The sequence below is a fragment of the Ictidomys tridecemlineatus genome, unplaced genomic scaffold (genome assembly GCF_052094955.1).
Source record: "Ictidomys tridecemlineatus isolate mIctTri1 unplaced genomic scaffold, mIctTri1.hap1 Scaffold_1048, whole genome shotgun sequence".
NCBI classification, from domain to species: domain Eukaryota; kingdom Metazoa; phylum Chordata; class Mammalia; order Rodentia; family Sciuridae; genus Ictidomys; species Ictidomys tridecemlineatus.
This window is the reverse complement of record NW_027521003.1, coordinates 87,802-108,254: the sequence shown is the minus strand read 5'-3', so window position 1 is coordinate 108,254 and position 20,453 is coordinate 87,802. Positions and strand designations below refer to the sequence as shown.

Here is a 20,453-nt window from a genome sequence, read left to right as displayed (position 1 = left end):
CCACAGGTGTAGATTGGGCTATGCTTTCTTTAAATTTAGATTCTCGCCCCATGCTAAAACTAAATATTCAAGGACATGAATTTAATGGGGTACTGGACACAGGTGCTGACCTTAGCACGGCCAATGTTTTGGCCATTACAACAAGCCACTCAAACGCTTTGAGGCCTAGGAGTGGTGACTAATCCCCATAGAAATGCAATGGTATTAGATTGGAAGGATCCTGAAGGATGTGAAGGAACTTTACAGCCATGTGTATTGGATCTTCTTCCTATAAATTTATGGGGATGAGATGTCCTATATCAATTAGGTTTGACATTAACAAATAACATCAATCCAAATGCGCCCACTATTATGGCTAGACAAGGTTTTAGGAAAGGAAAAATATTAGAAAAACAAGAACAAGGTATAGCAGCACCAATACAAATAGATCAAGGAACAGACAGACATGGGTTGAATATTTAGAATGGGTCACTGAGACAATAAAAATTACTTGGAAATCAGAAAGACCAGTATGGGTTCTTCAGTGGCCCCTGACTAAAGAAAAGATACAAGCAGCCCATGACCTGGTCAAACAACAATTAGTGGAAGGACATATACAACATTCTATATCTCCCCATAATACTCCCATTTTTGTCATCAAAAAGAAATCTGGTAAATGGAGATTATTGCAAGATTTAAGAGCCATTAATAATGAGATGGTTATTATGGGACCTGCTTAATCAAGGATTCCCCAATTGTCTGTTTTGCCAAAAACCTGGTATGTGTTTTTTTTCAATTCCAATTCATCCTGAGGATAGTCCACGTTTTGCATATTCTATCCCTGCACTGAATCATGAAGGTCCTGATCAGAGATATGAATGGAAAGTACTCCCTCAAGGGATGGCAAACAGCCAACTATGTGTCAAATTTATGTTAACAAAGTAATCCAGCCACTTAGAAATCAAAATCCTGAACTACAAATATTTCACTATATGGATAATGTATTATTAGCACACAAAGATAAAAACACATTGCTGGACTGTTATGCCACTCTTACAAACTTTGTATTACATATGTTTGTATTACATATGTCCATATATCATATATGATGAGCGCTCATGAAAAAATGGATCCAAATATTTTTTTATTCACATGATTTAAATGATTTAATTTAAATTGGGTAAACAACTGTTGAGGATTGTTTTAATAAGTGAACAAAAAAGGAGGTTAATAGATCTGTTTGTTTACTTTCACCTTTCCTTATCATTATATTTAATAATTCTGTTCAAGATAATGTAAATTGTTCAGAAAATTGTTTTCTTTTAGTGCCTTTGGAAATGTTACATAATTTTTTATTTAGCCATTATTGCCAGAATTCCTATCTTTATCCCAGTGCTGGTGAAGACAAAGATAAAAGCAATTTACAGCTTCTGCAATAGCCATCACTGAACTGTTTGCAGAACTTGCCTGGACTATGTATCACTTGTATGCATTGTGAACTTACTTGTATGCATTGTGAACTATCTTTCTGTGTAGCGATTTGTGGTAGTGTTGGGGTATTTTTTCTGATGGTGTCATTGGTGGTACAATTTTTCCAAATGGAGCCGTCAATTGGCTTGGTGTATCTTCCTCCCTTCTGCTTATCATGGTCGTTCAGCTAAAATTTGGGGGCCAACAGAGGTGAGGCAAAGAACCTCACTCCCCCCACTGGTACAAAGACCTATCCACAGGTGTGGCTGTATGCTAGACCTGTAGTCAATGACAGGTAAGATTTAATTGCATTGGTACCTACCTGAGACAGGAGGCTGACGCCTTGAGGTCAGCTCACCAATGATGGGTAAGGAACATATGTAGTATTAGACAACCTAAGACAGGCTCAGTCCCTAAGCTACATGCTTGTTGTTTAAGCAGAGAGGGGGAGATGTTGAGAGCCACAGCCGAAGGGGCCCCAGCAAACTTCCAGTTGCCAACAAATTTCCAGCTGCCAGCTGATGATTGGCTCACAGCAGCCCCAGCAAACTTCTAGCTTCCAACTGATTGGCTCCTCTGTGGTTATGCTCATTGGGCTGTTTCCTCGCCTTTTCAGACCATGGAGCTGCTCATTGGGGGACTTTTTTTGACTCTGCCCATGCGACCCAGCCAATTGGCCTCAAGAGCAGGAGGGATGGAAGAGGTTGAGAGGCTTGTGTGAAGCCGGTGGTGGCAGTTGGGCTCTGAGGGGATTCCTGAAGAGCTGTGTGGTGCTGTGTGTGTGTTCTAAAAATAAAGTTCATTTCTTTTGACAAGTGGTTCCTGAATTGTGCCCAGCCAGACTGTGGCAGACCAACTGTAGAGTTTTTAAAACATTGCAATGGAAATTTCACCTGCAAAAAGCTACAAGGTCTATACTATTGTGTTATGTGTGCACACTTGTGTTATGTGTTGTATTGCTATTTGTACATATGTCCATATATCATATATGATATACAAATTAACATATATAAGGAACACTCATAAAAACAAATTTTTAAAAAATGGACCCAAAGAACTTTAATTCACGTGATTTAAATGGTTCAATTTAAATTGGATAAACAGATAAAAATAAATTTATTTAAATTTAAGCTTACAAGTTTTTCTAGGTGTTCAAAAAACTAATAAAATATTAATGCCTATAAAATGGCTAATATGCCTTGGTTCTAGGACTTTTTCTTCAAGAAGAATAAATGGCTAACACTGTTCAATACACTTGTCTAATGTTTTGATAAAATAAGTAAAGTAAATTTGAGATGGGATTACTCATTCATGAGTACTTTTGTTAGATATTTGATTGATTTACTTAGGCCTGTATATGTTTGATTGTTTGTTTGTTTGTTTTGACTTACTGTTTGTGCTAGTACAGATAATAGCCAAAGCATTTCCAAACTTGAGTTCCTGATGCAGAAGTAGCATTGTGGCTGGCAACAGTAATACCTGCAGTAGTCAAATTCTTGGAATTTAGTGGTTAACGGGGACAGTAGAGGTGGATTTTCCTAAGGCCATAGAATAGGGTTTTGACCATTTGTCTAGAAAATAATTAGTTGAGTTAGCTAATACCTTTATCTTTATGTGTAAATCTATTTTACAGTTGAAACAACCAATGGAGATTATCATTCACAATTGCAATATTATAGATATCCTCCACTTAGTTCTTCTAGGAGGCAAGTAATCAACAATAAATTTTGGAGCAGCCAAGAGATAAGGAATAAATATGGTCTTTGAAAAGAAAACACTGAAGCTCAAATGAAGTAAAAGCATTTTTGGGGAGCTCACATTTTGGTTGACTCCTCAGCTTTTACCTCACACCAGAGTTTGAATTCATAGTCTACCCTTTGTAGGAATTTTCCAAAACAGAGCCAACTCTTCCACACATGATTAAAAGTGGATGTTTTCTTTGAGGATTTCAGAAGTGTTTCATTGTTCCAATGTTAAAATGTTATACCATGTTTCTGTTAGATATCTCTATTCTTTTCCCAAGGCCTTATCTGGGTGGGAAAAGGGATGGATTTTAATATCAAGAACATAGGATTTTTTTCATTATATTTTAAAAGTGGAGAGTGCCTTGAAAATAGATTTCCCATTGGAGTACATACTTACAAATACATTAAAGTATACAGAAAACTTATACTTAACAAATGCCTTTCTTTCAAAGATTTTGGGGAAAAATCTTTCAAAATTTTCTATCAACTGTCAATGGTATTCATGACATAGAGAATACTTTTTTTCTTATTTTTATTTTAGTTGTAGTTGGACACAATACCTTTTATTTTATTTATTTCTATGCGGTGCCGAGAAACGAACCCAGGGCCTTGCACACCCCAGGTGATCGCCCCATCACTGAGCCCCAGTTCCAGCCCCACTTTTTTTTTTCTTATTTTCATTTCTTAAATGAGAACAATAAGTACAAAGAAATTTTGAGTGAGAAAGCAGAGTTTGTTCTTTGTCTTCTTTTTTTTAGTACATGTTTGTGTGTGTGTGTGTGTGTGTGTGTGTGTGTTTGTGTATGTGTGAAGTAGGGATTGAGAGGTTATGTAGATGCATTCAAGTGGCCATGGGCCAGTATACTTTCTGTGACTTCTGGAAATTCTCCCAGTTATTTAAATGTTCCATGGTAATAGGCTTGCCTATCATAGCCCTCCAAAAGAGCAGACTCTGGTCCTTTATAGGAGCCAGAGAGTATCTCTTTTTCCTAGAAATGACTACCTCTATTTGTTTTCATTAGTGGAAATGAAAACAAATGGAGTTCCTAGGTGCGCTAAGCAGAAGGGATGCTATGCCCCCCATTGCTGCTGCCTGCAGACTTCCGAGCTCATTCAGAAACATCACCAAGAGAGGAATGCTTCTGTCATGACTATCTCCTTCAGGGGCTTGGGCACATTCTTTTGAATTATTTCAGAAGAAGAGACTGCCAACCAATCAAAACGCAGCACCAATACTAGCTTATTTTCAATCGAATAATAGCTTTGTAGACTTAGTCTCTCTAGATCTTGTGGTTCCTAGGCTGCTTGCCTCTTCAGCCTGAATTTAGCCACCATCTTCACATAACACTGAATCCCTATTGCTGTCTTTGGAATTTTGTGTGAACCAAAGATCTCAGAAATAGCTGCAGTTAATTGTTGGAATTTGTGTTTACAAAAGTTCCTTTCCTGTTTTGCAAACTCAGGCTCAGTTCTGCAGCATTGCAAAGCTGCTTCCTCTCAGCAGATGTTCTGCCTCTCACTGGCTATGTTATTGTCTGCACTAATTTGTCTCACCCTGCTATCCTCTTCCACTACATAGTCTGGAAATGCAATTTCTCCTCTCCTCTATACAGGTATTTCTACTAGTGACTCGTCTGTCAAGATTACTAGGATCTCAAACAGGGTATGTAATGTATAACTCAGCCAAAATTCAAGGTAGCTATTACATTTTCCAGTTGTTCTGTAGAAAGAGGTTCCAGGGGATTAGGCTCCACAGGTGTGGATTGGGATATGCTGTCTTTAAATTTAGATTCTCGCCCAATGCTAAAACTAAATATTCAAAAACATGAATTTAATGGGCTACTGGACACAGGTGCTGACCTTGGTATCATATCTCATCAAGAATGGCCAAAACATTGGCCATTACAACAAGCCACTCAAACGCTTTGAGGCCTAGGAGTGGCAACTAATCCCCATAGAAGTGTAATGGTATTAGATTGGAAGGATCCTGAAGAATGTGAAGGAAGTATACAGCCCTATGTATTTGATTATCCTCCTATAAATTTATGGGGATGGGATGTCCTAGATCAAATAGGTTTGACATCAACAAATAACATCAATCCTAACGTGCCCACTACTAGGGCTAGACAAGGCTTTAGGAAAGAAAAAAGATTAAGAGAACAAGAACAAAGTATGACAGCACCAATTCAAACAGATCAAGAAATAAATAGACATGGATTGGGTTTTCAGAAAGGGCCACTGAGACATTCAAAATTACTTGGAAATCAGAAAGACCAGTGTGGGTTCCTCAGTGGCTCCTGACTAAAGAAAAGATACAAACAGCCCATGACCTGGTCAAACTACAATTAGTGGAGGGACATATACAACCTTCTGTATCTCCCCATAATACTCCCATTTTTGTCATTAAAAAGAAATCTGGTAAATGGAGATCATTGCAATATTTAAGAGCCATTAATAATGAGATGGTTATTATGGTATCTGCTCAATCAAGGATTCTCCAATTGTCTGCCTTACAAAAACCTGGTATGTTTTACCTATAGATATTAAACATTGTTTTTTTTTCAATTCCAATTCATCCTGAGGATAGTCCACATTTTTCATTTACTATCCCAGCACTAAATCATGAAGGTCCTGATCAGAGATATGAATGGAAAGTACTCCCTCAAGGGATGGCTAATAGTCCAACTATGTGTCAAATTTATGTTAACAAAGCAATCCAGCCACTTAGAAATCAAAATCCTGAACTATAAATATTTCACTATATGGATGATGTGTTATTGGCACATAAAGATAAAAACACATTGCTAGAATGTTATGCCACACTTACAAATTTATTAAGAAATTATAATCTAGAGATAGCAATAGATAAAGTACAATTAAATCTTCCAATTTATTATTTAGGAGTTCTATTATCCTCAACCATGGTCTGTCCACCAAAAATTCAAATATGAGTAGATCAACTCAAATCACTTAACAACTTTCAAAAGTTATTGGGAGACATAAATTGGATAAGGCCTTATCTAGGCATACCAACAGGAGAGCTAGGACCTTTATTTGGTATCCTAAAAGGTCCATCAGATCCAAATTCACCCCGCATGTTAACGCCTGAAGCAAGAAAGACATTAAAAATCATTGAAACATATATGAAAAATATGCATTTGGATAGAATTGATATAAGTTTGCCTTTATTATTTATTGTACTACCAACAAAAAATATTCCTACAGGAGAATTTTTGCAAGAAGATCCATTATTGTGGATATATTTATCTTATTCTCCTAACACTATTCTTACTAGGTATCCTGAGGCTGTAGGACACTTACTACTCAAAGGAATAAGAGCAGCAAAGGGAGTATTTGAGATTTCTCCCAATAAAATTATTACTCTATATACTATGAATCAAATTGATGAGTTAGTCAATGAGTTAAATATTTGGGCAATAATCATGTGCAAATCTAATGTTTCATTTGAAAATTACTTACCATCTAATCCTTTGTTGTCTTTTTGGTCTAAGCATCCTGTAGTTTTTCCAAAAATGACAAGAAAAACCCCTATCATGAATGCTCCATATATATTCACTGATGGGTCAAATAATGGTACAGCAGCAGTAGTTATCCCTGATCAAATTTTTACATTTTCATGAACACTTTGTGCTGAATAGTGAAGGCAAACAGAAGCCCTGGAACAGGTGAAGTGTTGAAGACCCCACACCTGGCACAGGTGAGGTGGGGAAGACTGTCACACGGAGGACTCCATGATCCCCAGGTCAGAGAGCAGGATCATTTGAAGGTGTCTGCTGTTTGTTACAACTAGAAAACCTACCAGGTTATTGGTCTGCCTAGAAGAACAGCTTTCTAATCAGATGAATTGCTAGGATTTGGAAACTTCACACAGTGGGTCACCTGGATTTGCAGGTGGTGAAAACATGGAGACAGTGTTTGCAGGGAGCTCATGGTCAACACCACAGGGAACAAGGAGAGGAGCCCACAAGTCTTATTAGTGTGCTGTGCTCACTCAGTTAGGCAGGAGATCAATTTCTGAACCTCATCAGGAGGTCAGCAACTACACCTTCCCTCTCAGTGACCCTACCTCACTAAAGACAGTGTCCACTGTGGTCTCAAAATGCTGGGCTGTGGGCAAGAGAGGTATCACCGCAGTGATGCTGCACAGGGAAGGGGACAGGGCCTCCTCCCTCACCCAGCCTGCCCTGCATGCTGTCCTGTCTGCTGTCAGCCTGGCTCGGCTGCTCTGGGGGACTCAGGGGCTCTCAGCCTCAGGCTGCAGCTGAGAGCTGCCTCTGCTCCCAGGACTCTCACTGGCCCAGCACCTCCATCCTGTCCTCTCCTGGTGGAGACCAGAGGGCAGGACAGGTGAGGGGAAGAGCTCAGGGCAGATTCCCACCCACTGCTGTCCACAGGCATTGGCTGGACACTCAGGAGGACAAGCAGGGCAGAGGGTGGGGAGGGCAGTGGGCACACAGCAGGAAGCCCCTGCCCTCCTGAGACCCTGCTCCCTCCTCTCCTGCTCAGTCTGTAGCCCCCAAATCTCACAGAGATGAAAGAGAAGAACTAGTCCTGAGAACAAAGGGGGCTCTTCTCCTGGATGTGGGGAACCCCATCCTCAGCCTTGGGCTCTGTTCAGTCATCACTGAGGGCTTCTCCTTCAGGGCTGGGAGATGAACCTGGTCCTCTGGCATGCTGGGCACGTTCCTGCCTTTCTGAGACCCTCCCAGGTGCAGGGAGGAAGGACTTGGAGGAGGCAGGGCTGGGCTCAGGAGGGTGGGCTCCCCCTCTGACAGCCTTCCAGCTCCCTGAAACCACCTGCTCTCCTCTCACAGGTAAAGCTCCACCTGGGTTCAAGACAGGGACACATCTCAGGAGCACAGAGGACCTGGGCAGCCTGACCTCAGCCTCTCCAGATATCAGAAGAGCCTCAGCCACATGCAAATCCCTCCTCCTGCTCTGGGTTCAAAGGCCCTCTGGGCTGTGGGAGCTCCCAGCTCTCTGCTCAGACAGGGCTGAGGTCTCTGGGAAGGCAGGTGTGGTCTAGAAGATGAGGCTGCTGGGTCTTGTCCTGTGCCTGGTCACAGCTTCCCAAGGTGTGTGTCCCCAGTGACAGACCTGGGTCCATGGGGAGGTTGTGACTGCAGGTGACTGAAGGGTGTGACTGTCCTTATCCCCAGGTGTCCTGTGCCAGGTGCAGCTGCAGGAGTCAGGACCTGGCCTGGTGAAGCACTCACAGACCCTGTCCCTCACCTGTGCTGTGTCTGATTACTCCATCACCAGTGGTTACTGGAGCTGGATCCGTCAGCCCCCAGGGAAGGGGCTGGAGTGGATAGGGTACATAACTAGTGGTGGTAGCACTTACTACAACCCATCCCTGAAGAGCCGAGTGTCCATCTCCAGAGACACGTCCAAGAACCAGTTCTCCCTGCAGCTGAGCTCCCTGACCACCCAGGACACAGCCACCTATTACTGTGTCAGACACACAGTGAGGGGACCTCAAGTGTGAACCTAGTCACAAATGTCTCTGCTGCTCACCCAGGGCCACCAGGGGGCGCTATGCTCACAGGAGTCAGGTCATCCCAGAAGCAGCTGCAGAAGTGAGTTGGGGCAGGTTTCCTCCATCAGGAGGCCTCTCCATGTACCAGCTTCCCAGGGGACCTCTGTGGCTTTGTGGTCTCTACTTATCTCTGATGTGTATGAAGATAATCATTCTGTTTTTGTCATGTTCTTTTTCTTCTGAAATAGTGCATCTTACATATATTTATTATTGGTTTTCACTTTGACATAGTCACATATATTCATTGTCTATAAAACCTCTGTTGCTCTCACAGAACTCCCTTTTAAATTTTCCTCCTTCTCCCCATTATTTAACTGATCTTTCTTCCACGAGTTTCTAATTTTCATTAAATTTACAATCTGTGTGTGTGTGTGCGTGTGTGTGTGTGTATGAAACTCACAGTGGTTCACTCCCACAGGTGCAAACTCCCACGTGGGCAGAATTGACCAATAATATCTGCTCAGTTCACTCCTGGACCCTCCCTTCTCCTGTCCCTCCTCCCTCTCCCTTAGTCACCTCCTGATCCCCACTGACCTCTTCTGTGCCCTTGGGGTTCCCCTTCCTTTACCTTCCTTATTTGTGGCAGCTCACACAGAGGACAGCCAACACTCACCCTGACTCCCTGAGCCTCTCTCATTCCCCTTCCCTAATGTCCTCCAGCTCCGTCCACTCACCATCATCTCACTGCTCCTATTGGCTGAGCAGAGCTGCAGTGTTGGTGCATGACCCACATTTCCTTTATCCATCCACTAGTGAAGGGCACCTGGGCAGGTTGCATAACCTGGTCTTGGGAATTGCACTGTATAAACCCTGCAGTGGCCGTGTCCCTGCACTGTGCTGACTTGGGTCTTTGGGGTAAATACGAAGCAGCAGGAGAGCTGGGTCCCACTGTGGCTTCCTCCCTGTTGTCCTGAGGGGTCTCTACCTGCTCTCCTCAGGGTGGTTCTCATCTGCTGTCCCACCAACAAGGTGTGAGGGTCCTCTCCCCAGGTTTCCTCCAGCACCTGTTATTACTTGTATTCTTGATAACTGCCATTCTGGTGAAGTGAGAAGGAACCTCATTGTCACTGTCATTGGAATTTCCCTAATTGTTAGAGATATGAGCTTTTAATCATATATTCATTGTTCACTTGTTTTTCTTCTATTGAGAAGTGTCTGGTTAGTTCTTTGTCATCTAATAAGTGGATCATTTGTTTGGAGAGGTGAAGGTTTTTGAGCTCTTTATATGTTCTGGGTACTACTCCCTGTCTGAGAAGTGGGGCAGAGGGCTCCCCCCATCTCTAGGCTCTCTCCCTGCACTTACTTGTCTCCTGTGCTGTGCAGAACCTTCTGCAGGCCCTGCCTTCCCACTGACATTCTTGATCTTTATCTTGATGGTTTATTCTCTCATGTTCCAACTCTGCATGTTCACATCATTCACCAACATCCAAGGGTGATTTCATCCTTCCTGACTTGGATGACATTCTCCAACATTCTTACTGGCTAAGCCCCTGGCTAGGTTCCAGCCCTTTATGGAAGAGGAAGGCTGAGGGTCCTTCCATGCCCAGGTGCAGGTCTCAGGGAAGAGCCCTCAGGGTCTCCCACTGAAGTGGATTTGCTGTGTGATTTTCACAAATGACCTTCACTGTTCTGTTCTTCCTCTGAGTAACTTGCTGGTGGCTTTCATCATGGAAAATGCTGGATTTCACCCAGTGGTGTACTCTAGGATAGTTGAGATATTCTTGGGACATTGGCCTCTGCTGTGCTGAGGAGGGAACCACAGTGGGCTGCTCCTTTAGCTGTCCCTGCACCCCAGGCAGGTGGCCCCTGTCAAGGTGTGGCTCTCTCACTGTGCCCTGCCCTTCAGCTCCAACCTGCCAGGACTTCTCTGCAGAGTTCCAGCCCCTAGTTCATCGTGGCTGTTGGACTGCAGTTGGCCTCACTGTGGTCATCTGGGTTTTGGACCAGCCTGTGTCTGTCCTCCTAAGGTGGTTTCCCATCAGTTCTCTTCTCATGTGTTGCAGGACCATCCTGAGGTCCCCTGTCCTGGCTCTGCTCCTTCATTCATTGTTAGTCACCATCAGTCCATCCTGCCATGTCTCTGTGCCTGCTGTTTACTTCTCCCAGGTGCAGTCTGGGCAGACCTGGTGGGACCTGGGCCATCCCGCTGTCCTGTAGCTGGCTGTGACATCATGGCTGTGGGCAGAGGGGAGAAGGGAAGCCGTGGGCAGGGTGAGCTCTCTGGAAAAAGGCAGGTGAGGATGTGGACTGGACCTGAGTGGTGCTGGGCAGGCTGTCTGCATGGCCACCCTGACACACTCAGGCAAGAGTGGGGGCTGGGCCTCAGGACTGTGTCCTCTGCAGTTCTCCTCTGACTGCAGCTGCCCAGCCAGGCCCTGCCCTGAGCCCCATCACAGCCCTGAGAACTTTTTATTTTGAGGCAGGTTCTCCCTAAGAAGCCCAGTGTCACCCTGAACTAGTCGTCCTCCTGCCTCAGTGTCCTCAGGGCCTGGGGATATAGGTGAGCCCCACCATGCCCAGCTGGACTTCATGAACTCTGAGGCACGTCTCATCCCCTCATGTTCACATAGGTCCCCTCTCCCCTTCCTGTGACTCCTGCCCATTCCCAGTCCCTCCAGGCCCTTCCAGTTATGGATCAGGTCACATACTCACCTTAATACTGACGCCCACATAACACCAGAACTGTCCACCCTGGGCACCCTTGGCAATGACTAGAGGCAGTTCTTGTTCTCCTATGATAAGGGGGGATTGTCCTAGGCAACCAGTTGTTGGAGACCATTGAAGCTGCCAAACCTCTAGCCATCACAGCACAGCACCACAGTGACATATTGTCTCACCCACGTGCCCATGGACTGAGCTCACAAATGCTGAGAAGTCCCAACCTTGTCAGAGTCCACAGAGCTCTGTGTAGTCAGAGTGAACTCTGGTGGATGTGAGCTGTCTACCCCTCATGATGAGGCTGCGTGAGAGCCACACCACACTCCCAGGGCTCCAACGGCAGAGGTGTCCACTCCTCATGCAGCTCTGTGTGTCCTGTGGGCAGGGGTGGCCTGAGCTAGGTCTTGGAGGGAAAGGGGCTCCCTTGGCAAAGACCAGGAGGGAGGGTGGTCAGCTCTGCATGGACTGTGGGAGCTGCAGTCAGCTCTGCCACTGGTCTAAGGGCCCTGAAGACACAAGATGTCCAGGACCACTCTAACCCCATCTTGCTGTGAGGTGACCATGACCCTGGAAGCCCCAGGACACCTGGCTGCTGTGGAGAGGCAGATTGTAGCCTCCCTGGGTTTCAGTCCCTGAGGCTGGGCTGCAGGGTCACAGACAGGGATACCTGGGCTCTGTCCCTGCTTCTGTCCTGAGAGTCCAGGTCCAGCTGGATGACCATGAGTGTAGGCAATGTTTATATCCAGATTGTCCTAAGGCACTTCTGGCCCATTCCATGGGATCAGATCATTTGTGTATTTTCAAAGGACGTGTTTAGAGCTGTAGTGTAGATTGTTGTGTGTGATCAATTTGTAAGTTTCAAGTTAGAGTGTCATGCTGTCTAACAACTGCGGTCCTGCATGCGCGAGGCCGTGGGTTCAATCCTCAGCACCACATAAAAATAAACAACTAAAGTAAAGGTATTGTGTCCAACTACTTCTAAAAACAATGTTAAGAAAATAATAAATAAATACAATACCTTGATGTTCTTTTCATGTATACCTCTGGTAGCCTGAGACATACCTGAATGATAATTTAGCACTGTAAATTTTATTGTAATTTCATGAACTATAGGAATATTTCATGTAAATAAAGACATTATTTTCCCCATATCCCTCTTCCCCAGTGTCTAGTTTCTGTCTGCTTCTCCTCATTGAGACCTCAGCTCATAACCAAGCCTGGTGGGTGCTAGGGTCACCTCCCATAAGCATGATGCCCCTCACTTGCAGAGACTCTGAGTTTGATTGCTGAAGGTAACATTTCTGACTATAACAACTGAACAAAGTTAAGTAAATTAGATTTAGGTATTCACAGTTGAATATATTTTGAAAGACCAGAGGAACTAAGCAATGACGTGTCATATGTTGTTATCTGTCTCAGTTGATGGTATTTGATCATGAACATCACTAAGAATGTCAGCATCTCTCCATCAGACAGCAGCTGGCCATTCCAGCTGTATTTTCACACTTACACTGAAACCTAGCTCTAGTGAGGCAGAGGACAGCACCCTGACACAGGGGTGCCAGGTGCCATGATGGGTCCCAGGCTGTGCACACCCAGCTGTCCATCACCTGTCCCTTCTGGGTGTGGGGAGCCCCCTGATGCTCTGCCCCAGTCACTGTTAAGCACAGCCTGGCTGTGGGCCACAGGTGCCCTGTGAGCTGCAGAGCCCCAGGACAAGGCCCTCTCTGCACATGGCCCTCACCACCCACCCTCACCCCCGCCCTCCCTGCACCTTCCCATCTCCAGGGGCCACTGTCCTTTCTCTTTCCAGGACCTGATGCAGTAGCTTCCCCACTTGAGTGATGGTGTGGTGATGGTCTCCCTCTGCCTGACCCATTTCAGCTAGGTCCATGTGCTCCAGGGCCATGCCCAGGGCCAGCAGAAACATGATGTCATTCTTTTTTGCTAAATTACATTCTTCCCCTGTCTGCACAGTCTATTTTTGAAATATCCACTAAGGGACACCAGGTGATGATGAAAACTGCTTTGACACTCATGGGACTGGAGTTAAGGACAGGCCTCTTGGGCCCTATATCTCAAGTATTGGGCACATTGGGCAGTAGTCCTGTCCCCAAGCCTCAGGCTTTCCCTCCCCATGTCTCTGCTGGCCTCAGGCCATGCTGCACAGGGTGGGTTCTCCTGCCTGCTGCCCTACAAGCTGGCCTTGTTTCTGGTGGACCAACAGTGCTGGCGTCTTAGAAGGACTTACTCTCAGGATCCACTAGCCATTGCCTAGGGGGCCTCTGTGTAGGGGACACACCTCGGACAAAGCTCTTCCTGAGCCCCAGGGCTACCCAGGGCATCCTCTGCAATCCAGGTGGAGGAAGACCTACCTCCACACTCGGGCACCCTGTGTGCCTGCAGAGTTACCCCATGGGTGCTGCCAGTTTAGCTGTTGGGTGTCTCTTCCAGCTCCTGGATCAGAGCCAGCACAGACTAACCCTTCACCCAGTCCCAGAGCTGTGTCCACACATTTAGATGCTCACTATGACCACCTCAGGCCCCAGCACCAGTGTGGCTGAGTCCAGTCTGTGCTGCTCTGAGCAGCTCCTGAGGCTGAGGGTTCACAAGGAGAGAGCTGTGCTGCAGCAGGTTCTGGAGACCAGGGTGCAAACACCCAGGTGCTGCTCCTGACCAGGGCCCTGAGGCTGCAGCACCACATGGCAGGAGGCAGGAGGCAAAGAGTGAGATGGGGCTGGGCTCCTGAGTGTTGCTGGGGTCCCACTGGGGCTCAGGGTGCCAGGAAGTCTCTACCAGCCCTGGGGGAACCCAAGTGACCAGGACCAGGGTGTCAGCTGTCCTCTCCATTCTCTCCACCCTCATGGACATGCTGAGGGTGACAGTGCAGCTGCCTTGATGGCAGGTGGCTGTGCTCCTTGAAAGACACCAAGGCAGTTCTTCCAGAGAGAGACCCTGCTTCCCCCAAGCCTACAGTGCCTAGGAAGAGAAATGGAGAATGAGGCCACAGAAGACAGACAGATAGATAGAAGGATAGAGAACTGTTAATAGATATTATATAGATAGGTGGTGGATGATAGATAGATACACAGATAGAAGCTGAGAGTAAATGAGGCTCAATTAAAACTGTGCCTTGACACAGCACCAAGTCCATGGAGATGTTGACTAGAACTCATTCCAGGCCCCTAAAAAAAGGGGCTCTCCTCATATGTGGCCCCCTACAGAGTCAGCTCCTGATACCTAAAAGTGAGGACAGAGCCTGGGTTTCTCCCTGCCCACACTTGTGCCCTGTGCCCACCACAGATGGCAGCAGCATGTGCACCTGAGGGCTCTGTGCCAACTGGATGCTCCTGAGCTGAAGGAGGCCCTCACAGGGAGGCACAGCCTTCCCCCTGCAGGGAGCCTCTGAGGCCCTCAGCTGGATGCCTCCTGGAGAGAAGGTCGCAGCAGAGGGGAGAAAACACACAGCACATTTCCAATGCAGGACGGTTCTGAGGACCACACCAGTGTGTGCACCTGGGAGCTGGAGGAGGGTCAGGGCAGCAGTCATGTCCAGGGTGAGAGCAAAAGACCAGATAACCAGTAACTCTCACCACACATGAGCTGTTGGACAGAGTGAACCAGCCCTCATGCTTTTATGTATGATTTTACATCTGGACCAGGGAGTTAGCGCTGAGATCTCCATCATGAGTTTTCACATGAAAAGAATAAATAATGGACAATAGGTGAAAATGGATATGATCACAAAGTTAATTGTACTTGCCTGAATGTTCCTCTGTCGCCCATGCTGCCCATGACACTCCCATCTACTCTCAGAGCTGCTCTACTTGGGCCTCCACCCAGGGCTGCTATATAGCAGGAGGACATGCAAATAGGGCCTCCCTTTGCCCATGAAAACCAGCCCACCTGACCCTGCAGCTCTGCACAGGAGCCCAGCCCTGGACTCCCAGCTCAGCCCCCTCAGTGACCAGGACTGAACACAGCTGCTCACCATGGAGAGTGTGCTCAGCTGGGTTTTCCTGGTGGCTGTTTTCAAAGGTAATAAATGGAGAATCAGAGATCCTGAGTGTGTGAGTGGACAGGAGTGAGAGGAAGAGTGGACGAGTGACAGTGTCCTGACCAGGCTGCCTCTGTGTTTGCAGGTGTCCAGTGTGAGGTGCAGCTGGTGGAGTCTGGAGGAGGCCTGGTGCAGCCTGGGGGTTCCCTGCGACTCTCCTGTGCAGCCTCTGGATTCACCTTCAGTAGCTACTACATGACCTGGGTCCGCCAGGCTCCGGGGAAGGGGCTGGAGTGGATCTCATCCATTAGTACAGGTGGCAGTAGTACTTATTATGCTGATTCTGTGAGGGGCCGATTCACCATCTCCAGGGACAACTCCAAGAACATGCTGTACCTGCAAATGAGCAGTCTGAGAACTGAGGACACAGCCACCTATTAATGTGCCAGAGACACAGTGAGGGGACCTCAGTGTGAGTCCAGACACAAACCTCCTGCAGGGCGCCCAGGGCCAGCAGGGGGCACTCAGCACACAGGAGCTCAGGTCACCCAGGAGCAGGTGCAGAGGGAGGAGGGAGCAGCTCAGCTCAGGCCCTGAGGTCCCTGCCCACCCAGCACCTCCTGACTCCACCCTGCCTGCAGATTCTCGAGGTCCCTCCTCTGCCAGACCCTCTGTGAGGTGATTCTTCTCTAGGTCTTGCTTGTCTGGAATTCTCTCAGCACAGACCAGGCAATTTTGCAGATGGAGGTTACTTTTCAGTGACATTTCCTGAACAGCGTCTTTTAAGTGAAGTTTATTGATTTTTCTTTTCAGCACCGGGGATTGAATCCAAGGAAGCTCAACCCTTGAGCTCCATTCCTGGCTTATTTGTGTCTTATTTTGTTCTCCCTAAGATGCTCAGGCTGACCTTGAAGTTATGATTCTCCTGCCTCAGCCCTCAGTGTCCCTGGGGCTACAGGTGAGCTCCCCACACCTGCTGAACTTTACACACTCCTAATGCCATGTCTTAGTCCCTTCCTGTTCAGATGGATCCTCTGTCCCCTTCCTATGACTCCTTCCCATTCCCACTTCACCTACTGTTCTTCCTTTGATGGATCAGGACACAGTGGACACCTTATTGGAACCCACTTAGTGCCAGAACTTTCTACCCCTGGGGACTATTGGCAATGTCTAGAGGGAGTTGTTTTCACATGTTAAGGATGAATTGTCCTGGATATTTGTATCAGATAATTTCTTTCTGTGGTCACAGAAAGGAATTATCTGATACAAATATCCATGGACTGAGCTAAAAATGTTGACGGAAAACCTTAAAACTTATTAAAATGAATAAAAATGTACATATTCAGAGTGAACCTTGGTGTGTGGGAGCTGTATGTCCCTCATGATGAGCCTCTATGACACCCAAAACTCACACCCAGGGCTCCAAAGTGTGGACACTCCACTCATCATGAAGCTGTGCATGCCCTGTGGACAGGGTTGACTTGAACAAGGTCTTGGAGAGACAGGGTCTCCATTTGCAAAGACCCAGGAGAGAGGGTGGTCAGCTGTTCATGGAGGTGTTTCTTCTCTAGGTCTGACTGTGGGTCAGCTCTGCCCCTGGCCTAAGGACTCTCAAGAAACACTGTGCCCACGTCCACTCTGACCCCATCTCACTGTGAGCTGACCCTGAGCCTGAGAAGCCCCAGGACACCTGGCTGCTGGGGAGAGGCAGCATGGAGCCTGCCTGGGTTTCCAGCCACTGTGGCTGCATTGCAGGGTCATAGACAGGGTCACCTGGGCTCTGTCCCTGCTCACATCAGTGCCCACCCTGTCCTGAGGGTCTGCTCCAGTCTGGGTGAGGAGGAGCAGTGGCAATATTTCTATCCCAGACTGTCCTAAATTAGTCTTTGTTCACTCCACAGAATTAATCATTTATATATTTTCAAAATATGTGTTTAGAGCTATAATATTGATTTTGCATAATAAATTTGTAAGTTGCCAAGTTGGAGTGTTATGTTTTATAACAACTTGTGCCACTTATATTTCTGTCAATGATACTTCCAATTTTCTCTATATTTTAATATTTTATTTTGGATATAATTGTGCAAAATTTGTGGTTCATTTTGATGAATTTATAGATAAATAAGCAAAATTTTATAGCAGAGTACTTGCTTCCTGTCCCTATTTCCTACCTGAAATTTTCCTGCCTGTTATCATCTCTGCAATTTACTCTCTATTTTTCTTTATATTAAGTACAAATACAATGATGTTTCTTTGTCGTATACCTATGGTGGCCTGAGACATACCTAAGTAATAGTTTACATTGTACAATTTCTTGTAATTTAGTGAACAAAAGGAATATTTCATCTAAATAAAGACATAATTCTCCCAATATCTATCTTCTGCCATGCTATATTTTCTGTCTGCTTTGTCTCATTGAAACCTCAGGACTTTCTCTGGGGGCTTCTCTCAGCTCATGCCTGAGCCTGGTGGATGCAGGGATTATCTCCTCTAAACACTGTGCCCCTGACTTGTAGAGACTCTGTGTTTGATTGCTTAATCTCACATTTCTGACTATAACAATTGTACTCAGGTAAGTAAATGCGATTTAGGTATTGACAGTTGTATATATTTTTAAAAACCTGATTAGAAATTAATATATTGTATTTTGTTTTCTTTTATGTATGATGGTGTTTCATTTTTAATATGATTAAAAATGTCAGCATCTCTTTTCATCAGACACTCAGCTGTTGATTCCAGCTGTATTTTCACACTTACACTGAAACCTAGCTCTAGTGAGGCAGAGGACAGCACCCTGACACAGGGGTGCCAGGTACCGTGATGGATCTCAGGCTGTGCACACCCAGCTGTCCATCACCTGTCCCTCCTGGGTGTGGGGAGCCCACCAGCTGCTCTGCCCCAGTCACTGTGAAGCACAGCCTGGCTGTGGGCCACAGGTGCCCTGTGAGCTGCAGAGCCCCAGGATAAAGGGTGGGGAAAACAGCTACTGGGAGACCAGTGTCTGATGTTGGGGTCCCTGATGACTTCATGGCTGTGGCATACTTGGTGACTGGGAAAGTTTCTGCGCAAAGGCATAGAATGCCCGGTTGCTGTGGAAATGTCCTCCATGATAGAGTCTTAGCAGCCCTGACCTCTTTCTCAGCACAGCAGCTCCTGGGAATAAAGGAACTTCCTTGCTAAATAACCACAGTGTTTCACCAGTTCTGTAGGCATAACATCCTACACCTCACCTCTGGTTCTTTGTCCACCATCACAACCTGTAAGCCCTTTTGCAAACCTACTGATTACATTGTAGATAATAATAGAATTCACCATTTCTGTATATCCTGACCAAACTATTAACATCTTAATAGCAACAATTTGAGGTGGAATACAACTTAAGGTTGTATACTGTTCCTAATGGGATCTGTTATCATTGTCCTTCCCCTTAAACAAGAAATATTGGAACCCTGAAGGGGCACTATAAGCCTGTAGGGTAAAAATGGTAATGCCAAAGATCCACAGTGTTAGAAGGGAAGACACACAATCAACATAAAAAGACCAGGGAAGAAAGTGCCCCAAAGAAATCAAGATATGGCATTGTTAGAATCCATGGCCAGCACCACAGACGAATCACAGTGAGGGAGTTCAGGATGCACATAATTAAAATGCTCTGTGGATGAATGGATGATATGAGAGAGCAACTACAGGAGCATAAGATCATTTTGATAGAGAGTTACATAAGCAAATACAGGAAGAAAATATTACTTCAATGGGGAGATAGAGGTTCTAAGAAATTACCAAACAAAAATACTTGAAATGAAAGAAACAATAAACCAAATTAAACCTCCAATTGAAAGCATCACCAACAGGTTAGACCACGTGGAAGACAGAATGTCAGACAATGAAGACAAATATATAATCTTGTAAAGAATGTAGAACACACAGTGAAAATGGTAAGAAACCATGAGCAGGACATTCAAGAAATACGGATAGCATAAAAAGTCTGAATTTACAAGTTATTGGGATAGATTAAGGCATAGAGTTCCAAAACAAAGAAATGGACAATCTATTCAATAAGATAATAAGAGAAAATTTTCCAAACATGAAGAATAAATTGGAAAACCAAATCAAGAGACTTACAGATTGATAAATCTACAAAACCACAACAGATCCATGCAAGACACATTATAATAAAAATGCCTCATGTAAAGAATAAGAAGAGAATTTTAAAAGCTACAATAGAAAGGAATCAGAATATGTACAGAGAAAAATCAATTAGGTTACATACAGATTTTTCAACCCTGACTCTGAAAGCTAGAAGATCCTGAAAAAAAATACGTCAAGCTCTGAAAGAAAATGGATGTCAACCAAAAATCTTGTACCCAGCAAAATTAATCTTTAGAACTGATGATGAAATAAAAACCTTTCATAAAAACAAAAGTTAAAAGAACTTTCAGCTAGAAAACCTGCATTATAAAACATACTCGGCAAAATATTCCATGCAGAGAAAATGAAAACAACCAAGGAAAATCAACAGAGGGTGTATTACACCAAAGGAAAACCCAATCAAAGGAAAAATCAAGTCAAGTTAAATACCAAAAATAAACAAAATGCCTAGGAATATAAATCATATCTCAATAATAACCATGAATATTAAAGGTTTAACTCACCAATCAAAAGACATAGGCTAGCAGATTGGATTTAAAAAAAGACCTGTGGTGAGCCATTTCAGCGGACCGTGGCCGCCATTACAAGATGGCGCCAGTTTCCGCCGTGGTCTGAGACAAACAACTCCTTATTAGGGAGAGTTGGCGCGTCATTGTTTAACACCCTATGAGAAAGGTCCACGTGGGGGCTTTGCATTGGGGCTTGGTGTGCTTTATTAAGTGTGGGAGGCGCGAGCGGAGAGAGAATGCTTGAAGACATGTCTTAGTAAAGGCCTGAATAAACTGCTGAGAGAAGATTCCTGAGTCGTGTCTTCCTTGCTGGCGAGGGGTCACGACAAAGACCCAAGAATGTGCTGCCTTCAGAAGACTCATCTCAGAGGATGAGATATACACAG

General features: G+C 45.2%; 1 gene segment (V, D, J or C); it reads left to right on the top strand.

Moving 5' to 3' along the window:
• Positions 1-15,351: 15,351 nt before the first annotated feature.
• On the top strand, positions 15,352-15,850 carry LOC144372448 (immunoglobulin heavy variable 3-23-like). The segment is given in 2 exon segments: positions 15,352-15,450; positions 15,555-15,850. Coding segments are annotated over 2 exon segments (342 nt in total).
• Positions 15,851-20,453: the final 4,603 nt, after the last annotated feature.